General features: G+C 40.2%; 1 protein-coding gene and 1 pseudogene across 4 annotated transcripts; one reads left to right on the top strand and one right to left on the bottom strand.

The window, feature by feature from the left end:
- Positions 1–710: 710 nt before the first annotated feature.
- Positions 711–18,774, bottom strand: LOC309621588 (cyclin-Y-like protein 1). 3 transcript variants are annotated; one of them, XM_082409013.1, is made up of 4 exons: positions 18,249–18,774; positions 9,077–9,151; positions 7,156–7,190; positions 4,849–5,792 (listed from the first exon to the last, which is right to left on the bottom strand). In XM_082409013.1, the coding sequence occupies exons 1-4, from the start codon at positions 18,472–18,474 to the stop codon at positions 5,745–5,747; spliced, it is 384 nt and encodes a 127-aa protein (XP_082265139.1). In that variant the 5' UTR covers positions 18,475–18,774; the 3' UTR covers positions 4,849–5,744. The 3 variants fall into 3 exon arrangements, 1 of the variants encoding a protein (XP_082265139.1); XR_014240108.1 differs by lacking the exons at positions 4,849–5,792; positions 7,156–7,190 and adding an exon at positions 17,287–17,371 and having other exon boundaries at positions 8,540–9,151; positions 18,249–18,369; XR_014240109.1 differs by lacking the exons at positions 4,849–5,792; positions 9,077–9,151; positions 18,249–18,774 and adding an exon at positions 711–1,105 and having other exon boundaries at positions 7,156–7,740.
- Positions 3,708–4,368, top strand: LOC309621589 (10 kDa heat shock protein, mitochondrial pseudogene; annotated as a pseudogene). The gene has a single exon. The product of its transcript is annotated as a 10 kDa heat shock protein, mitochondrial pseudogene (transcript).
- Positions 18,775–20,327: the final 1,553 nt, after the last annotated feature.

The raw sequence follows: 20,327 nt of genomic DNA, 5'->3' as shown, positions 1-20,327 counted from the left end.
TTTTCAAATAGCATTTCCCAAACTGTGTTCTGGAAAATCAACATTCATATCCTAAGGAGATGTTAATGTTTCGTGGACAACCGCGAGGGAGGAGGCAAGAAGCTCTGCATCCCGTTTGGTTTTTCTCTCTTAAATAAGCTTGAAAGGTTCATCATTAGGGTGTTTTGAAAGTGCATCTCCAATTGTGGACTATGAGGTGCTCCCAGAAATTAAAGAATAGTTTCCATCATCATGACACTGTTCGTGTCTCCTTAAGTATAAGCCTGACGACAGCCATGTTTCCGAAACCTCACCTCTTTTATTGTTCTCTGCTGTGATTGATACAGTGTGTTGGAGATATATTTATATATGTAAACAAAAATTAAATGTGTCTATTAAGTTAAAACCTCAGTTGAACAAATTTCGTCTACACAGAAATTAAGCTTGAGTGTGTATTTCTTAAGACTGGTTTGATATATTCTCCCCCTCTTTGGGGGACAGGAAGGAGAAGTAAAATTTCATACAGAAATAGTGCAGGAAAAAAAAAAATGCACAGTGGGATAAATCTGACAAAATCCAATTAAATTTAAATGCAGATTCGCTTTGGTGCCAGTAGGGGACAAGCTGTTCCTTCTTCTAAGAGTAGCTTCCAAAGTAGTATACATTGTTTGAGGACTACAACTCATAAAGAAATAATTTTTTCTAGAAATAGCCAATAAAAAGTACCTCTCTTTCTCATTATGTTCAACAATGGCTTAACAACAGAAATGCGTCAAATAAAGATTTATACTTTTTCTGGGATTTCTTATTTGCTAACTGGCTTTCCCTTCTATCATGCGCTCTAAGATTAAAATGGAAACTGAAAATTCATATTTAGGTCCTTGAAATCAATGTATAGTTGACACCAGTTTTTTAACCTGATCACTGAAAAGGACAATTCAAATGAATGAAATTATGTATGGCTAGGATGCTTTTAGCGATAAGGGGGTCTGTCACTCAGCCCTTGGCAACCTACTTGTACTCACCATTTTACTGTGGTTCTAAGATTAGGACGGCTGATTGTGCTGTCATCTAGAAATATCGTTGAGCATGAGCTATACTTTTTAGTAAGCTGCCCTGGAGATACCTGAAGGGGAAGGGAAATAGAAGAAAATGTCACAGTAAGTTAAACCTATAAAGTGTGTTTTTTTCCTTGGTTAAAATGTCAAACGATAAAGCATTAAGATTTTTCTTACACTCCATGAACTGCCTGAGTGTGATATCATGTGCAGCTCTATGGGAAACCTCTATACTCTGACTTCCACAGACGAGCTTTGAGAAATGGGTTATAAAATGCTGCCTTGATATAGTACCTATAATCAAACCTGGCAAGCGCCTATTATAAATTACCTTTATAATAATGTAAAAAGTTTAGAATAAGATTTCAGGGTTTTTTCCTTAAGCAATGAAATGCAGCTGAGATTTCCCATTTCTATTCATTTACTACAATAAAACGTCATGCTTTCTGTAATACCGATGTCGGAGCATTTCACTGCAGTCAATGCACGCCGATAACAAATGTACTCGTTCAGGAGACAGTGTGACGAGACAAGCGTTTTCGAATCAGAGGCTGGGCATGCCAGGGCTGCTCTATCACTAAAAAGCTGGGGGCCGTAAGTCTCTCTGGGCCTCAACTTCCTTATCTGGAGGACAAATAGGTACTGCTTAAAGATTCTCTCGCATCCAAAAAAAACGGATAAAACAACTCTGAGAATTTAACTTCTCACTTCATGTTTAAGTAAGACTGCCATTACATTACTCAAGTGAGAACCTCAGAGAATACTTGCCATTCATTTCAAAATTGTACTACTTCTGTTCTACGTGTTATTTGACACTCCTGCCTCACCCATGCTGCTCTCTGCCTGCAGTGCCTTTTTCTTCCTCCTGTCCCAGCAAGCTTGACCCCATCTTCCTCTAGGATCCCTTTGCCAGCAGGCACACCACAAAACTTCTCACTTCCTGCACACTCACACATCTAATTTACCAACTGTTCCATGGTCTCAGCTGCTTGCATAGTACCACCCTCTTAAGTAAACAAGCTTCTCCAGGTTAGGAAGATTCTTCTCCTACCTCCAGCTACTGAGCACAGAATCTGGGACAAATTAGGATTCAACAAGTGTTTGAGAAATTATTTAAGATCAGTTACAACTGGAGGTAAATCTTACTAAAGATACAAATTCGTGAGACTTTATCTACAGTGGTGTTGGATAGGTGACAAAGAACTTTTTGAGACCCTCTAGAGAATGAACTATCTTTAAAACACTTTAGAAGTATCCATTTATTTGTGAAGAGCCCATGAACATGGCAATAGTCAAATACTAAAATGGCCTAAACTATGTTAGGACAACTCTCTTCCTTAAAGTAAGGCCAATAACCAAATCCCAATCACTGAAAGCCACTGGAAGGAAGAGTAGCATTCTTTAATACCACAGAATACAAACAATTTTAAAGCTGGGTTTTGTTTTTGGTTTTTGTTTGTTTACTAATTCAGATGAGCCTTCCTTCCTCCTATTAATATAAAATAGTTTTCACCATGCTGTCACACTCTCCCATCAATGTCCTCCACAAATACATGAAAGGTGAGGCAGGGAGAAAATCTAGTTGATGCTTTTTAAAATACAGAGCATTTAAATAAAAATTGCCAGTATCCAATAATCAGAAATATCCAAATGGCATATATAAAACACCATTTTGCTTGTTTCAGATGCTTTATGCAAAGCCACTTATTCCTTATTAACAAAAAGTTCTAGATGTAACATATTTGAAAAGTATCACTATTTGGAAGACTAATTTCTCCTTCAAGCTAGAAATGTTTTAAACTAAAACTCTGATATGGTCCTTAAGCTATTTGGTTAATGTGTAATTTTAGAATCTCAAAAAACAGATACAGCATGAAAAATGAAAATTCACTCATTCAAATACTTTGATTCTAAACGAAGCAGGTTATCTTTTAAGGTCACTACTATTAGGGTATAATATGACATACACTACACGTAATAAAAGTCAATTCTGACCAAAAATCTATATATATGAGGGGAATAAAAATAGTAAGGAAATGTACCAAAATATAGACTAGTTGGTAGAGCTTTGGGTGCTATTTATCCTGTTTTCCTCTATTAAAAACTTTTTTTTCTATTATGAATGTATATTGATTTGTCTTTGGAAATATTACTGCTAAAACATTTAAAATTTTTAATTAGATGTGGTCTATAGTCCTATGGGGGCTCATTTAATGTATCAGCAACTTACAGTCTACTGGCTCGATCCTACAAAAGAAACACTTCCACAGGCCTACTCCTGAAACTATTCAAACTTTCCAGCATCTAGGGTTCACTAAAGGATGGCAGAATTGAAGCCTCTGAGCAAAGCCTAGATATGTTAGCTGCCAGCAGATTACTTTCCTCTCATCTTGCTTGAAAATTTAAGATAACTGTCCTTTATGATTAAAGCCTTACCATTGCTGGCTCACAACCTCAATAAACTGCACTGACACACATAAGGGTATAAAATGCAAATACAAAAAAAAAAAAAACAAGTAGCAAAAAACACTACTGACAGTTTAATGTTCATAGGTATTATTTCAATTGGTCACTGAAGAAGAGTATTTATCTTCATTCAGCACTAAGGACAAAATACATGGACTTTTACAATCTTTATAAGGGGAAAGGTTGCTTAAAGTAGACTTCAGGTTTAATGGTGAAGACTAGAAAATAATCATACCTAGGAGGCTAGTAAGTAACAACCCTCAAAGCTTATCATTAAAGGTCAAGTACCTGTTGAAATCCTGCCCCCACCCAATGACTCTTCCCATTGTGCCTACTGCCTCTGATTTTAACCCATTAAAAGAATAAAGCTGGAGAGAGCGAGAGTACGAAGTGCGGCAACCCGAGTCATGGCAGGACAGGCATTTAGAAAGTTTCTTCCCCTCTTTGACCGAGTATTAGTTGAAAGAAGTGCACCCGAAGTTGTAACCAAAGGAGGCATTATGCTTCCAGAAAAATCGCAAGGAAAAGTATTGCAAGCAATGGTAGTAGCTGTTGGATCAGGCTCTAAAGGAAAGGGTGGAGAGATTCAACCAGTTAGTGTGAAAGTTGGAGATAAAGTTCTTCTCCCAGAATATGGAGGCACCAAAGTAGTTCTAGATGACAAGGATTATTTCTTATTTAGAGATGGTGACATTCTTGGAAAATATGTCGACTAAAATAAGTCACTATTGAAATGGCATCACGTGAAGCTGCCCGTTCCCCCAATGGCATCACGTGAAGCTGCCACTGAAGTTCTGAAATCTTTCATCCTGTAAATAATTTCCGTGTTTCTTTTATAATAAAGTAATGATATCCAAACTAATGATATTCAGTGTCTCTGAAATTTAGTTTTCTCTGTATTGATTTAAACATTCCCAAATAAAAGTATATAAATGAAAAAAAAAAAAAAAAGAGAATAAAGCTGAAGTTCACTTTTTTCTTCCCCCTTTTCACAAGTTTTGGATACGTTTATTAAGAATCAATGACTTTAACTGAAAAGTCTGTAATACTCCATCTATGTTGCACACTAATGGACAATATGGTAGGGTGAGTGGTTTGAATAGAATTCATACTCCAGGCCTTAGTAGAAAAGTATAATATTCTAATTATAGGTATAATCAAAAATATTGTCTGAATTAATATCGTTAATTATATTGAATTAAACTTCAAACTCAGAACCTATATTCAAAGAATAAATCTAAGTTTGAGTAGACTGACCACAAACCTATTTCCTCTCCCCCTTCTTTCAGATATCATCTCATTAGAATTAAAGGCATTTTTTAAAAAAGCTATACATAAGACAGGATAAACAGCAGATGATTTTTAATGTTTGAAAGGTGAAAAGACTAGATAAAGGAGTGGTAACTGACATGGCAGAACAGAGGAAGCACAACCTTGGTACCTACAGAGAGTGACTAGGACAGGAACAAGAAAACCAGTTTGTCTTACAGAACCCAAGGCAGGCTCAGAGTTCAGAGGCGTGGTCCCCAAATCCTTGCAGTGAGGCCCATCAGTTAACGAGTTGTCCAAGTGATGCTTCCAATTAGATCTTAACAGACAGCCAAGGACCATCACACGTTTGAGGGAAGCCCCCAACAAGTAAGAGATCAAAACAGGAAGAAGGAATGGGACTTCCCTGGTGGCGCAGTGGTTAAGAATCCGCCTGCCAATGCAGGGGACACGGGTTCGAGCCCTGGCCCAGAAAGATCCCACATACCACAGAGCAACTGAGCCCATGCGCCACAACTACTGAGCCTGCGCTCTAGAGCCCATGAGCCACAACTACTGAAGCCCACACGCCCTAGAGCCTGTGCTCCGCAACAAGAGAAGCCACTGCAATGAGAAGCCCACGCACCCAACAAAGAGTAGGCCCAGCTCACCGCAACCAGAGAAAGCCCACGTGCAGAAACCAAGACCCAATGCAGCCAAAGAATAAATAAATAAAATAAAATATAAGGATGCTTTAAAAAAAAACAAAACCAAACAGGAAGAAGGAATTGATGGGAGTGATAAAAACTCAGGAGCAAATGAAAACTTGAAATTGCATCAGTGAAAAAAAGAATGACAGGATATAAGAGAACTCTATAAACTGAAAATAAGGTAGACAAAACAATATATTCAATAGAAGGATTAGAGCACAGTCAAGGAAACCTCCAGGAAGCAGGACAAAACGACAAAATGCAAAGCAGGAGGGGAAAAAAGTTAGCCATCTGGTAAGTCTAAGACTTCCAACATCCGAATAATAGGAACCTGGAAGAAAAAAACAGAATATCAAAGAAACACACAAAAAAGGTCTATACCAAACCAAATTATGAAATTTCAAAATCCCAGGGAGAGGGAAGGTACTAAAAGGTTCCCGAGAAGGAAGGGATGGGGGGAAATGACTAAAATCGGTAATGTACAATGTACCATACAATGTCAACAGGTTTAAGAGCAACAGTGTAAATGAGAAGATGAGAGGGAAGTGTCTTTAGAATGGCAAAAATTAGTTTCAGCTGAGAATTCTATACTTTATCAAATAGAAGGAGTTTCAGAGAGGCTAGATCTCTATAAACTTTCTGCCCATGTGCCCTTTTCCCAGGAAAATGTGCTCCAGTAAAACAAGGAAGTATAACAAGACAAGAGGGAAACAGAATCTAGGACATAGGGGATCCAACATAAGAGAGCAGAGTTATGTGAGATCCCAGATGACTTCACACAGATATCCCAGGAAAAGAGGCATAGAGCAGGCCTAGGGGAACACTAGTCTATATGGGAGTAGGAAGACAAAAGATTGGGGAAAAGTGTCTCCAAGAAAAAAATGGAACAGATGTGGCTTAGTAGACGGAAAATATTTTTGATAGGCATGTGACAAATGTTAAAACATTTGGGGAAAAAAATAGCTGTTAGAAAACAGGCAAGTGAATAGAGTCAGGAAATTAATTCCACAGAAAAAATGAAGAATGTGAAAGCAGGGAGACCGGGCAGGGAGCTACTTACTGCATTTGGCTGTGTGAGATCACGTTGGCTAGGAAAAGGGGGGTTGGGTTATCCTAGAGAAGTGCAGAAGTGCTCCAATTTCATTAATATTTAAGAAGAAGAATGAAGGGTGTACAAGGAGGAGGCACAGTCAGAGAACTATATGGCTCAGCAATGCACAATATTTGCAGAGTCGTAGTAATGTAAACATTGATTCTGATTTAATAAAAACTGATACATGTTGAGGGAACACAGGGAGGGAAATAACGTCATGGTGGACCGAAGAAGCTAAGCTGTCACCTGCTATGACAAGAAGTCAATGGACAGTGCTAAAAATTAACTTACCTGTTATACTTTTATTACTTTGGTTAAAAAATGAGATCAAAAAAATAAGGCAAAAGAATTTAAGGCAGATCTTTATACTACAACCATATTAGTGAAATTTAACTTAAATGTCAGAACCCTTCAAAAATGGGCACTACTAAGTCAAAGACTTTCCTGAATACATTTGATAATTAGGAAAACAGAGATTTAGAAAATCTACCAAAAAGAGGTCCATGCTAACAGTATTGGATCCATCATATTTTTAGGAATCATGGCAGACATATTTTTAATTCAAACTATTAATTTCTTAACTTTTCAACTGTTTACTTACATGGTTTAAATGGTTGCTCTTCCTCTTTTCCCGCACTAAGAATAAAAAAAATTAACTGATGAATTCTGATACAAATGCCATAGAAAAATAAAAGTAGTCACTAATTATTTGATGGATTACCAATAACACAATGAGATAAAATTCCATTCTATTTTTTAAAATAATTTCCAACAAAATATATCATTTAAATCACCCAGCAAGATGAGTCCTATAAATAAAATCTAAAAACTTAGTTTCACTTTTTTGACCTAATAGATATTCTGGATTAGGTACAAATGAAAGACTCCCCATTTACAAAAGAAAAGGACAAAGCAAATTAGGCCAGGTGAGAAACTTAGCTAATAAAAAAATTTACCTGCTGCATAGCTGAACTACTAGCCAGGAGTATTTTCTAATTCTTCATTTACACACAGCTTACTTTAATTACCACAATCTACAGATGACAACTCTAAGAACCAGTTTCTGGCCAGGCACTCATCTCCGAACGCACCAGTATCTCTGGAAGCATCCTGAACCACTTAATGGTAACCTACTCAAATACCTTACTGAAAAAATACACAACTGGAAAGTAACCTACGTTAAACGTAAATTGTAAAATGAGTGTGCTGACCTAAATGAACATATCTACAGCACACAAAACTGTTTTGCTCCAACAAAGGCCAGAAGAATAAAAGCCTGAAGAGGGTCTTAGGCCACACTCTTGCTCACATTGCCTCCTTTAACTCCAGACAGGCATCACAGGCACGGATTCCTTAAGGCTGAAGAGAGAGACAGGCATGGGACAGCTTTTCTTTTACTGTCTCCAGCGCCCCTCTACATGTGAGCAGCTCATGGCTCTGGAAGAAACTGAGAAATAGAGCAATCCTAACCAGAAATGAGTGGCTCAAGTACACACACTAGAAAAATGCAAGTTAGAAACCCCAGGAGCTTCCAGGTTGGTGAACACGTAGTACCCTTGCAGAGGGCATCAAAGCTCTGTGCCCTGTCCCCATGCCTGGCCCTATGCATCTCTTCCATCTGGCTGTTCCTGAGTTATATCCTTTTATAAAAACCAGTGATCTAACGGAAAAAAACAAAAAGCAAAACAACAACAACAAAAAACCAAACCTCCGTTTTTTATTGTGCTGCTTCACTTTAAATATTATGGAATGTTCACTTCTTGTATTCCTGCCCTCGTAATCAACTGAAAAACTTGGTCACGTATGGCTTTTTAGCAAATAAACTAGGATTTAACATAACATTAAGGAAGACAAGCAGGCAAGCAGGAGTGCAAAAAATTCTACGGTTCTGATTCTCATCTTAAAACAAGGAGGACACAGGAAATTTATATGAGTTTCACATGCTGAGGATAATCTTCTGGAAAACCCCATATGGCATGTTGCTCTTATTACCCTGGCACAGCACTACATTAGGATGAGAAAGTTTTGAATAGCTTAAAAGTTCTGAGTAGCATAAATCTGGATGTGAGATAGGCTCGTCTGGTTGAACACTGTGTAAAACAGGGCCAAAATCACAAGGCTCAATTCCCATATATAACAACTGATTTTTCTGATTTGATCAAATGAAAACCTAACTGTGACCTAAACCCTATCATTTGTCTTTAACATATGTGCTCTTCGGAGCAAGGGGAAAAGGACAAAGTAGCATGGAGAAATAGACCACATCTAAATCATGTGGCCAGTTGACTATGTTGATAAAGAGGTGGCAAAATGTATAAACAGATAGTCTAAGTGTTCTCCTCCCTAAAACACTGACAACTAAAGGAAACTGTATCATCAACATATTAAAATAAGACAAGTGAATACATAAAAAAAGTGAAACATTTAAACCACTGTAAGAGTTTTTCTAAATACCTCCTATAATACACAAAACAAAAACAGTTTTCACTCTTTTTCTCAGGGAAAAAAAAGCATTGCCTTACCATCTGTTTGAGGTTTGCTCAGAAAAACTGTGCTTGCCCTTGGGTGGTCAGAAGGGTTTGGTTCCAAAGCTAAGTCTGTATAGGAAGAAGAGAAAAAGGTGTGGTGATTTAGTTGAGTAGAAAAATACATGATTTTAAAGATAGCTACACATTGATTGAAACCACTTTTAATAGTCTTGAGAAGAGCTTTTAGTAATGACAAAAAGGCAATTTTAGTAAAGGCACAATATAAAAATTCTATTGGGAAACAGCAAAATTGTAGAAACTCTCCATACATGTGGAATAAAACCATGGCTATGTCTTAGACTTCTTTAACTTGCACCTAAATAATCTATGCCATTTTTAGATGAATCATATATGTGACTCCCCTCCTATTTATCAATTAAAAATTCAGTCACCCTCTTTTAAAGCTGATATTACTAGCACATTCCAGGAACAGTCTCAAGAAGCAAGTTATGCTGTGGCCAACTACTGTCAGATACCAGCTCAATATATCAAATATGCCAAAACGAAGTGAGTTGCTTTTGGCAAATGTTCTTCAGACAATCAAATGGCTAATTCTAACTCCATTCAACAAATGAACTCATTTAATTGGCTGTGGTTTATCTGGGGGCTATTCATCATGGCAGATTTAAGAGGACTACATAAAAGTTCAATGTTCTAATCTAGAGGAACACTTCCATGATAGTGATTTTTAACTTTGCCCTCTATTTCCAAAGCTAAACTCACTTCTTCTTCATTCCACGCTGCATGATTAATTGGGGGCTTCAATAAGAGTACTTTCTGGAGCAGATCATAGGGCTACTAGAAAAAAATTTTGGCCATACCTACACGAAAAGGTGGGTCTGCCTGTAGCCCACCTTGCACCAAGGTGGGATAGCGTCTTCTATTTAGGCAGAAATACAAAACAAGCACAAGCTACCACACAGGATAGTAAGGTTGTTGTTTAAAACAAACAAACAAACATAAAAGCCCTATGACACTTCCTCAGCAAAGTCCATCTCAAACCATTTAACCAATCTTTTAAGAAACTGGACCAAGATTCAGATAAAGAGTAATGGTTAAGGCAATTATTTCCCAAACCACATAATAACTGATCTGTTTTTGAAAGATGGCTTTGATGGTCAAAGTGAAATACAAATATATCCCTGCCTCTTAGAGAAGCCAAAGAATACACACATTGATATATTAAAAACGAATTAGTCTAGTAGTGAATTCTGTCTAACCCAGCATTCCACAAATGTAGCTACCTAGAATCCCCTTTTCCCACCCAGAAAGAATTTTGCACGAACAGTAATTTTGGACTTCCCGTTTTAACAGGAATCTGAGCCATCCATTTTAATGTCATTGCCAGCACTAGTAATTTACAGAGCTAAACCAACTGCTTTGTTCTTCATGAAAATTCCTTCACTGAATTTGAAGTTTATCAAGCTGCTTTTGGAGAAAATATTCTATTCAACATTTTTATGTAAAAGACCCATATAATTATTTTAAAGTTTTTTTCTCCTACATATTTGAAAAACTAAGACAATGGGAAAATAAATTATTTCAGCTGTACACAAAATGGCAGGCAGAGACTTTCACAGCTGCCTCTAACCTATAGCTTCCGAAAGAATTCATGACTACTTACCTATACCAAAAAGAAAGTAAATAGACTACATTTGAATCTAAAAAATAAGCAGAAATGTTTGCAAAGTAGCTGTATTATTTATCAGTGTCTATGGCATGGTAAAACTTAACAATTTTCAATGGAAGTCCAGGAAAATTAAGTGCCAGAATCAAAGAGAAGCAAGCTTTAACACACACACACACACACACACACACACCCGCCAAACCAAGATGTGCTACTACAGATCTAAATACAAAAATCAAGAAGGCCGGGATAAAAGAAATGACAACATGCAAAAAAAAAAAAGTAAACTTAGCCCAAGTGACCAGAAAAAAGCTGGCACTCTCCCTACTCTATCCTAGGGGGTTCAAAGGTAGGCACAGGACCCAGGACCGGCCAATCAATCACAGCTGTCCTGGGACTTCCCAAGAAAAGAGAAAGGCAGAACTGTACTCTAGGATCCTTAGCTAGTCTTGAGCTGCTGGACACTCCCCTTGCTATCATGAGGGGAAAGGCTTTTCAGGAGACATCAACAGAGGAGAGCAGAACTGAGGAGATCATTTAACTCCTGGGTCAAGTAGTGCTTAACGCTGTGATGTTCTTTTAACTTGCAACTGAAGGAGACCTGGTTAATCGGCAGTACTGATGATCACACTAAAGGTGGGGAAAGGTAAAAGTCACTTGCTCATTCCTTTAACAAATATCATGAACAAAAATCTGCATGAGACAAAACGATGCTCTGTTTAAAAATTACACACAACCATTCACAATCATTAACACACAATGATTCACAACCGTTACTTTTAGTTGCTTTTCTTATACGTTAAAAAAAGCTCTAATTAGTGTACAATTTATGTCTTCTTGTTACTAACAAGCGCTCTCCACCCCACTGTTGCATATTTATTGTCTAATGAATACACACTGGCCCATCAAGTGTTATTCCTATCCTGGACTTAGCCAATCCCCTATTGCTGGGGATTGGTGCTTACAAAGTTCTATTCTTAAAATATTATGAGGAAAATCTTCATGTACATAGGTTTTTAAAATAATGGTCTTATCTCCTTAGCAAAGATCTTCGGAAGTGGAATGACTAAGCCAAAAGGTTAGATCACTTTCACGGCTCCATGTACAATGCTAAATTGCTTCCTAAAGAAGGTGGGGGGCACATTAGGGTATAATGCTACCAATCATGACATTTTGAGTTCCTACCCTTGCTTTGGATACTTGAAAAAAAAAAAAAAATTCCTACTGATATGAATGAGGAACCTCACTGTAGATCTAATTTGTATTTCTTTTGATTACACAGTTTGACCATTTTCCCACAGTTATCAGTGTTATTTCCACTTTGGTGAGTTGGCCTATCATTTGAATGTACTGTAAACACCAGGGCCCTACTGCTGTCAGTTTGCATGAGGTTTTCAGAAAATATTAATCTTTTGTTTATAGTCTATATAACTAACAATTTTCTATATAACTTGCACTTTTTGCTAATGAAAAATACCACATCACTATCTTATAGAATGGACATGTGAGCCATTAGACAGTAAACTCATACATACACACAATATTTCTGCACTTCCCATTAACTATCTTCCCAAGAGCCTAAGGAGACTATGATAAAACCTACCACACTCTTCACTATCACAAAGGTAAGACTGCCAACTATTAAGCAAAGCTTTACCACCCACCATCCCTCTCATCCCTCTCCCCACCACATGCACACACAGTAATTTAGAGACTTCAGGAAATTACTGTGCATTCAGGAAATTACATGGATTCTTCCGAAAGTTATTTCTTTAGAAACCTCTAAGAATGTTTTACCCAGGAGAAATATTCTTGAGCTCATGATTAGGGGTTATGATTAAAACTGTATTTTAAGACCCATCATTTTTGTATTATCAATTTAAATTGCAACTTATTTGACAGCACGATAGGTCGATGTAGAAAAAGTATGATTAAAAAAAAATTCAACTCGGTCTTAATGTAAACATTCCTCAGAGGAAACCTGTAAAACACCACCGACACTGAATACTGTTTTTCCTCCAATCTAAGATTCTACCAGTTGTTAAGATCCATCTCGACTGCAGTTGTTAAAAGTGTGAAAACATAGGCAACTTAGAACAAATGAAATGCATTACTGAAGGCTAAAAGTGTTAAAACTATGCTATCAAACTGTCGATAAATGATTTTTCCTTGTTAAAATATTAGAGGGAGAGGGAAGTGACCAAGAAAGCATCTGACAGAAGCAGCATATTTCAGAAAGCGATTAATATCAACATATTGATTTCAATATATTCCAAATAAACAGGAGATGTCAGCAGTTTCTGGGCCAACTGCTGAGCACCAGTTCACTTAACGGTAACCACTGCATTTACTGAACTGCCCTAGCACCCCTATACTGCACAGTGTATTAGTTTTATGGCTCATAAGACAAACATTACAGTCCTTACAATTACCACGGAAACTGATGGCTTCATCTCTCTGAGTCCACACTTGCCACCGCAGTCAGGGAGTTCCCGCCAGCCGGCCCCGAGCTGGGCTGCCTCACCAGCGGGGACACAGCAGGCTCCTGCACCTGCCAGGCTACGGCTCACCCACGCCTTGACCCTGCTTCCCTAGCTTCTGACCATCCTGGCTTCCCAACTTCCCAGCTCTGGTTTCCAACTGCTTCTGTACCTGCCTCTACCCTGGTTCTCAGTTTTGCCTTATTTTAATCCTCAATCAGTGTTACAGTGATCATGACTGAGAGGTGACACATAGGTAAGTACACCTGGCTTTATATATTTCTAAAGAGTACTTTACTCAGTTTCTTGGACTTTTAAGAACCTTTGTGGGTTGCAAGTTGCCTTCATTTCATTTCACATTACGCAGTGTTACTGTTTTAACTCTTAAGTTTTATTACTTTAATACACTAAACCAACAACAACAAAAAAGGGTGAGAAAAAAGGTAGTATTCCAAAGAAGCTCACATAATGTCAACAATAAATTCTGTTCCTATATGCCATGCATTTGGAATTTACAGTCCTACTCTCTATCAATACTCATTTTTAAAACCTTGGACAGCTCAATTTATACCTAAGAGAAGAATTCCTACACTACCTAACTCAGAACATGGTGAGAATCAAATGAAATGCAAGAGCAATCTATATACTACAGCCTATTTTAGACCCTTATTAATATCGCTTTTTTGTTCAAGCCACTGTTGGCTCTCACCTGAGCTACCGCACCAGCCTCCTAACTGGTCTCCCTCTCTGCTTCCTTCCACCCTTACAGTCTATTCTCACACAGTAGCTGGTCTGATCTCCCTCCACCCTCTCTACCCCCCTTCCCTTTTTCTAAGAATTAACATCATTCCCCTGCATATAATCCTTCAATGGTTTCCCATTACAATTAGACTAAAATTCATATTTTTTGGTCAAGGCCCACTAGGCATACAAGGTCTTAATCCCCCATATTCCTCCTGGCATTCATTCACTCAGCTGCAGCCACCCATCTTTCTGTCCTTGGCACGCATCAAGCACATTCCCTTCTTAGGAACTGCACAGAAGCCTCTTCTCCCACAGCCTCACATGGCTCTCTTAGGACTGCTCATGGGTCGCTAAAGGAGAGAAGCTGTCTTTAACCACCCCTTGTAAAACTGTCCTCCTCCCCAGCCCATTACCTTCATTTTCTTTCTTAGTGTTCTCACTACCTGATGTTATTCTTGTGTCGTCAGCCCCCAGGCACCTCTAGAAAGTAAGGACCTGAGTTAGGCTACGGGTTTTGTCTTGTCTAACCACTGTTTGTCCTGCCTCTGGAATGGTGCCTAATAATCATGTTTCAGTGTACCCAAAACCAGTTAAGTTTCTCCCAATTTTCCCACATCATCTAAGATTTCTTCTAATGCTGTCTTTTGATGTGTCTGTCACCTAAGACCAGAGTTAATTTCAGATCTCTTAGAGTAGTAGTTTAGTTACTCAGAATCAAAGACACAAGACAGGTTACCAAGAACCACGAAAACCTAAAAGAGGAAATCTAATGTTCAGTGAAAAATCAATGGTAACTTTAATTTGGGAAAAGAACATTTAATGTTAAAATACCTTTACTACAAAATGACTCACCCTATGAATTTAATGAAGTCGTAAGACAGAGTGTACAATCAGAATGCTATAGGGAAGTATCAATACAATGCATCAGTTTTTACCTGTGTCCCCTGAATAAAGCATTATAATGGGATTATAAAAGATGCTCAACCATAAAGGCTGGGTAAATGAATTATGCTCCAACCATTCGATGGCACAGTAAACAGCTGGTAAAAGGCAGGCTGTAGAGCCATGCGCAGTTGCATGCAAATACGTCACCCTGGAGCACTCTCTAGGTGCCAGCACGGTTCCCGGAGCTGCATGCCGTTACTTTTCTTTACAACAAAAAGTGACAAAGTGGCACATAAAGAACAGTCCCATCTTTGTAAAATAAACACAATGTTATGTTTATATGCATACAAAAGGTTCAGGAAGAATCAACACCAAAATATTCATAAAAATTCTGGATATTCTGAGTGTGAGTGCAGGACTTTTCTGTGTTTTCTAAATCTTTTACATCAAATGTTTATTAATACTGTCACCAAAAAAAGGAAAGATCTGTTGCTCAGAGGTTTTTCCACATCATATTGCCAATTCCTTCCCTACCCACTCTTCAGGGGGATGGGAGGTAGGGGTCACTTGAGAGAGCACCTTTCACCAGAAAATTAGCAAAGCTCCTAAGGTCAGAACATAAAGGCTGTATGAAAAGTTGATGAATAAAAATAAAATCAGATAATAGGACCGTAGCATCTTATTTTCTATTATGACACTACCATCAGTTATATTAGATATACTGTTAAAGACAAAGTAGTAAAAAATTCTTTTGAGTCTATCTGAAATCTATACTACGTTCTTAGGAGTTACTTTTTTGAGATGGCTTGAAGAAATCATGTTCTTCTCCAATGTTTCTGAAGAACAAGACAGAGCATCATTTATGTACGATTTTCTCTAAGTAACCAAATAATTCTTCACTGTAGAAAAGCCCAAATGTTTTATATCTGAGTAGGTATTTCTCAGTTTCCAGGGAAACTGATACAAAATTGTCTGAAATAAAGACATAAAGAGCAAACTTCCAATGTGCCTGTGCTTTATATTTGGTGTTCTGACCTTGTTTCTATGGAAACTTCATTAATAGGCAAATGCTGAAATTGAGGTTTCTCTTATCACTTTATTGAATGCCCCCCCCAAAAAAGACAAATTGAAATGAAATTTTAACAATCCTGTTAAACATAAAAAGGTAAGTCCTGTACTCATGAACTCTATTTTTCCAGTTCCTGATTGAGCACTCCTTCCTTAGCATACATAGTCGTGTGCTACATGCTTAGTACCTCACCTGCCCGCTTACCAGCTGCCCCCAGTGTCCCTCTGTGCAGGGCATTCTCGGCTTCAATTGGATTTCACCAGAACAAACTCTTTAAATTATATCAACGTGTCTACCTGACTGATAAATTTAGGCTATTTCATGACTTCTACTTTTATTCATATCCATTGCAATGTATGTACAGACAGAGAATGGAGAGGTAAATGTTGCTTCTGAGTTGTGTACAATCAACTGGAATGGCAATAATCAAAACTGGAGTATGCTGAGATAGGCCTAACTTATGGATAAATTATCAAATATAAGGTGCACTCTAAACAGTTTCTTAAGCATCCCAAGAACTGAATTTGGCATATCTACCACCTCCCAAGTCTGTCTCTTTTGTTCAGTAGCTGTGTTACACAGTCATTTCAGATCTCTAAGTCTTGGCTTCTTCATCGGCAACAGAGGGAGAACATATACGGGCCTTATTTGTAGATGGAAGGGCCAAGTGAAATACACAAGAAAATGCATTGTAAATCTTAAAAGAATTCTATAAAGGTCCAATTTTCGTCTCTCATCCTACACTAGCCAACTACTAACTGTTTTTAAAAATCATTTAGAGGCTTACCTTATAGCAACAAGCAGAGCAGTTTTCACAAGTACTTACATGCTTTGTGTTTAAAGCTACAATTAATTCACATAATTTGTTCATTCTTTCACAATATCTAACTATTCTGAAAAGGGAGTACTTTCCACTTACAAAGCCACGTCCATCATAAGGGTGAATCCACAGGCTTAATTATTCTAACTTTTAAAGAAATTAAATAAACCCAACTAAAATTTAAATAGAAGAGCTGTAAGACATTTCGTCTATGAAATAATGAAATAATCTCTGGCATTTCAATGAAACAAATGGGCCAGTGGGGCTTTAACATCTTTATGATACAATGTTTTATACTTCAAAGAACAGTCTTTATTAAAGTGCCACTATGCTACCCAGAAATTTTTTTTTTTAACCTAGAGCCATCCCTTTCCAAAATTCTAGAGGCAAAAATCAAACATTTCCTCTCTTCTCTCTCTCCTCTCCTCCCCGACAACACCCACCCCCAGCCACTTAGTCTTCAGAACTTTTACCTGAACATTCTTAAAGTTAAATAGTATTCTACTGGGGGGGGGGGCGGAGGAGGGAGCCATGGAGACATTTTTCTGCAGGATGGATGTGGTATGTTAACTCCCAAACCTTTATATTACAAATTACAATCTGAATTTGTTTTTTCTCCTTTGAAACTTCTGTCCAGCAGTCTCAGGAACCACCTCACCCCTCCCTTAGAACAGGCAACGTGCAAAAGAAGTCGGTTAAGGCCGTGCAGCTGAAGACATACTTGTGTCAAAGTGGGAATTTAAAAGTAATCAGAACTCCATGGGGTCTCCTTTGGTAAAGAAAAAAAACCCAACAACTATTCTCTGCAGCCGTGGCAGTAACGTTTCACACCGTTCACAGTTATTTTAAGCCCCTCTCCCACCATTTTCTTTCCTATCGTGTTCAAATTATAGTTAGAAGGGATAAAGTAGCTTTTATCAGGGCGACTGAAAACATTAAAATCCAAAGAATTTTAGTTAAGAACACCACACTGACTCTGTCCATCTCTATTTTGAATTTAAATGACAAATCCTCTAATGTTTGTCTTAATTGTCTCGAGTATCAACTACCTTAACGAATAGAAGTCTATCATCAGGCCCTTACCTAGTTCCTTCGCTTAGGTACCATCTGGATAGGGAGACGGGATGGATACGCCGAAGTTAGAGTATTTAAGTTTTCATTAAGAAAAGAGAGAATACACCAGAAAGTCTCTGCTAAGTCCCACGAGATGTTAAATAGAACCACGAACAGGAAGGGCCGCGGATTGGAGGGTCTCAGGCCGGGCTGGGAAATGGGAACGGGGGAAAGAATTGGGCATTCGGGTAGGGAAGAGGGAAGGAGACTGGCCGGACGCGACTGGTAAAGAATAAGGGGTGGGGACGCCAAGCAGAGCCAGCCTTCGTCCCCGGTGCCCCGCCCTGGGAGAGCCAACTCCGGGCAAGAAGGAGCCCTAGGCGGCGTCTCCCTCCCGGGGGACCCTGGGGGCGGCGGAGGCCAGAGGTAAGCCCGAGAGCAGACGGCGCCGACCCCGCGAGGGGCGAGGCGCGCCCGCCGCTTCTTACCTTCGGGCATCTCCCGGTCGCTGCTGTGCTGCAGGTGGTGGCCTTCGCCACCTGCGAAATCCAACTCGGCGGGTTCCACGGTAGCCGCCGCCGGAGCTACTGCCACCGCGTTCCCGGCCGCCGCCTTGTAGACCTCAGACTCGCAGTCCGGCTCCGCTGACCCCCTGCGCCGGCCCAACTTGGGGCAGGCATTGCGGGACAGGCAACAAGACAGCGAGTTCCCCATGGGGCGCCTTCACTCCTCGCCGCCGCCGCCGCCGCCGCCGCCGCCGCCTCCGCTCGTCCCCCGACTCCGCCGAGCTCAGAAGCCGCCCCCTCCCCCAACAATGGCGCGGCGGGCACTGGCAGCCCCGGGCTATGCCGGGGCTGTGCCGCACATGCAGACGCGACTTCGCCCGCCGCTCTCCTGTCCGCCCAGCCGCCGGGCCCCGGGCAGGGGCCCGGCCCCGGCCGCACCCCCGCCGCCGCCGCCGCCGCCTCCCTGGAACCAACTAGTCTGTGAGGGCGGTGACCAGACCGGCTTAGTTAAAAGGGGTGGGAACAACCAGACAAGCGCTGAGACGCGCAGCCACTGCAGGGAGAGAGCGCAGCCGGACCTCCTCCTCCTTCCGCCGCCGCCTCCTGACTGAAAGTAGCTAGCCCGGCCGGCCCTTGCCTACCGGAACGTGTCCTTCGGTAACCTGGTTACGACGGACCAATCACGACCAGAGTTCCCTCCACGCGCCCTCCTCAGAGCGCAGGCATGGAACTCACAATGCCCCGCCCCCGCCCGCGGCTGCCCCGCCCCCCGAGCGGCGCGCCCCAGACTCTGGTTTCCATTCATCTCTCGCGCTCCGAGCTTTCCGGTCCTGCGGGAAGCGCCGCGGGAGTTTGTTAATGGAAGCCGTCCTGAGTCAGTGGGCTCTGTAGAAAGCCCCTGTTCATAAAATGCCAGTTCAGTTAGCAACTCGGTTTCACCGGGTCGACAGTTGACTCATTTGATGTATTGCTCAACGATCTTAGTTTCACCCCAAGTTTTGACCGTTTTTTATAACTGAATGCTCCTCCTGTCTTGCCTTCCAAAGAGTGTTAGTTTCCGCCTACAGTTTAACCATAGCAACCCCCGGGGCCCTGGTCCTCCTCTCAATAAAGAGCTGTGGCTGTGTCTTGAATGAGACTCGAGGACACGTCACCCCTCCACTTCCTCATCAGTAAATTCCTCATCAGTAAATTACCGAACTCCTCCCTCCCACCTCTGAGGCGCTGGGATTCAGCAACTCGCTTTTCTCGCCTGTTTCTCTCTTCCACGGCAGGAGTTTCCAGGTTTCCCTACTTTAGCCAACAACAACGCATAAAGTACGATTTTCTCATACAAACTTGAGAGTCACAAAGTGAAGTACCACGGTCTTGATTTGATGAAGATGATAACGATAGTTAACATTTGGCAAACACTATGCGCCCGCCCCCGTTCCAAGTGAGGTACTCATTTAACCCTCGGGAACAAAATCCTCAGAAACCTTCATTTTACAGATTTTACAGAAGCTAAGTAACGTTCCCAAGGTCACATGATTGCTCAGGGGTGTGGCCAGGATTTGATCCCTGATTGTGTGGATCCCCAAAGGCACCTTATTGTGATCATCAGAAAATAAAGGTAGAAGTCAAATTTGGTTGGAAGTGGCATAGTGTATCAGGATTTTCCTTTTTTAAGGAGGAACAATTTTTTGATGTGGATTTTAAAATACTTTCCCTTCATTCAACATTGATTAGTCCCTCCTACATGCCAGGCACCCGTGTGTGAAAAATAGTCCTGCCCTCAGTGACCTCAGGCACGGTGAGAAAACAAAGGCTTAGAGAGCCCAATAGTCTGAGGTCACACTGCTGCAAAGTACTTAAACCTGAAATTCAAACCTAGATCTATTAACCCCAAGTAGATGCTGGGGTAAAGAGCTTGGTTTTCTTCCCAGAAACATGAGAGCCATTGAATGTTGTGAAGTTAAGGAGTCACTATCAGGTGGTTTGTAGTGAGGTCACGCTTGAGAATAAGTAGGACTGATGGAAGCAACAAAACCCATTAAGAGACTTTCGATTCATCTAAGCGAG

Source organism: Balaenoptera borealis (genome assembly GCF_965194805.1).
Source record: "Balaenoptera borealis genome assembly, contig: HAP1_SCAFFOLD_749, whole genome shotgun sequence".
NCBI lineage: Eukaryota > Metazoa > Chordata > Mammalia > Artiodactyla > Balaenopteridae > Balaenoptera > Balaenoptera borealis.
Note: the sequence above shows the minus strand (reverse complement) of the source record. Positions and strands in the feature narration are given on the sequence as shown.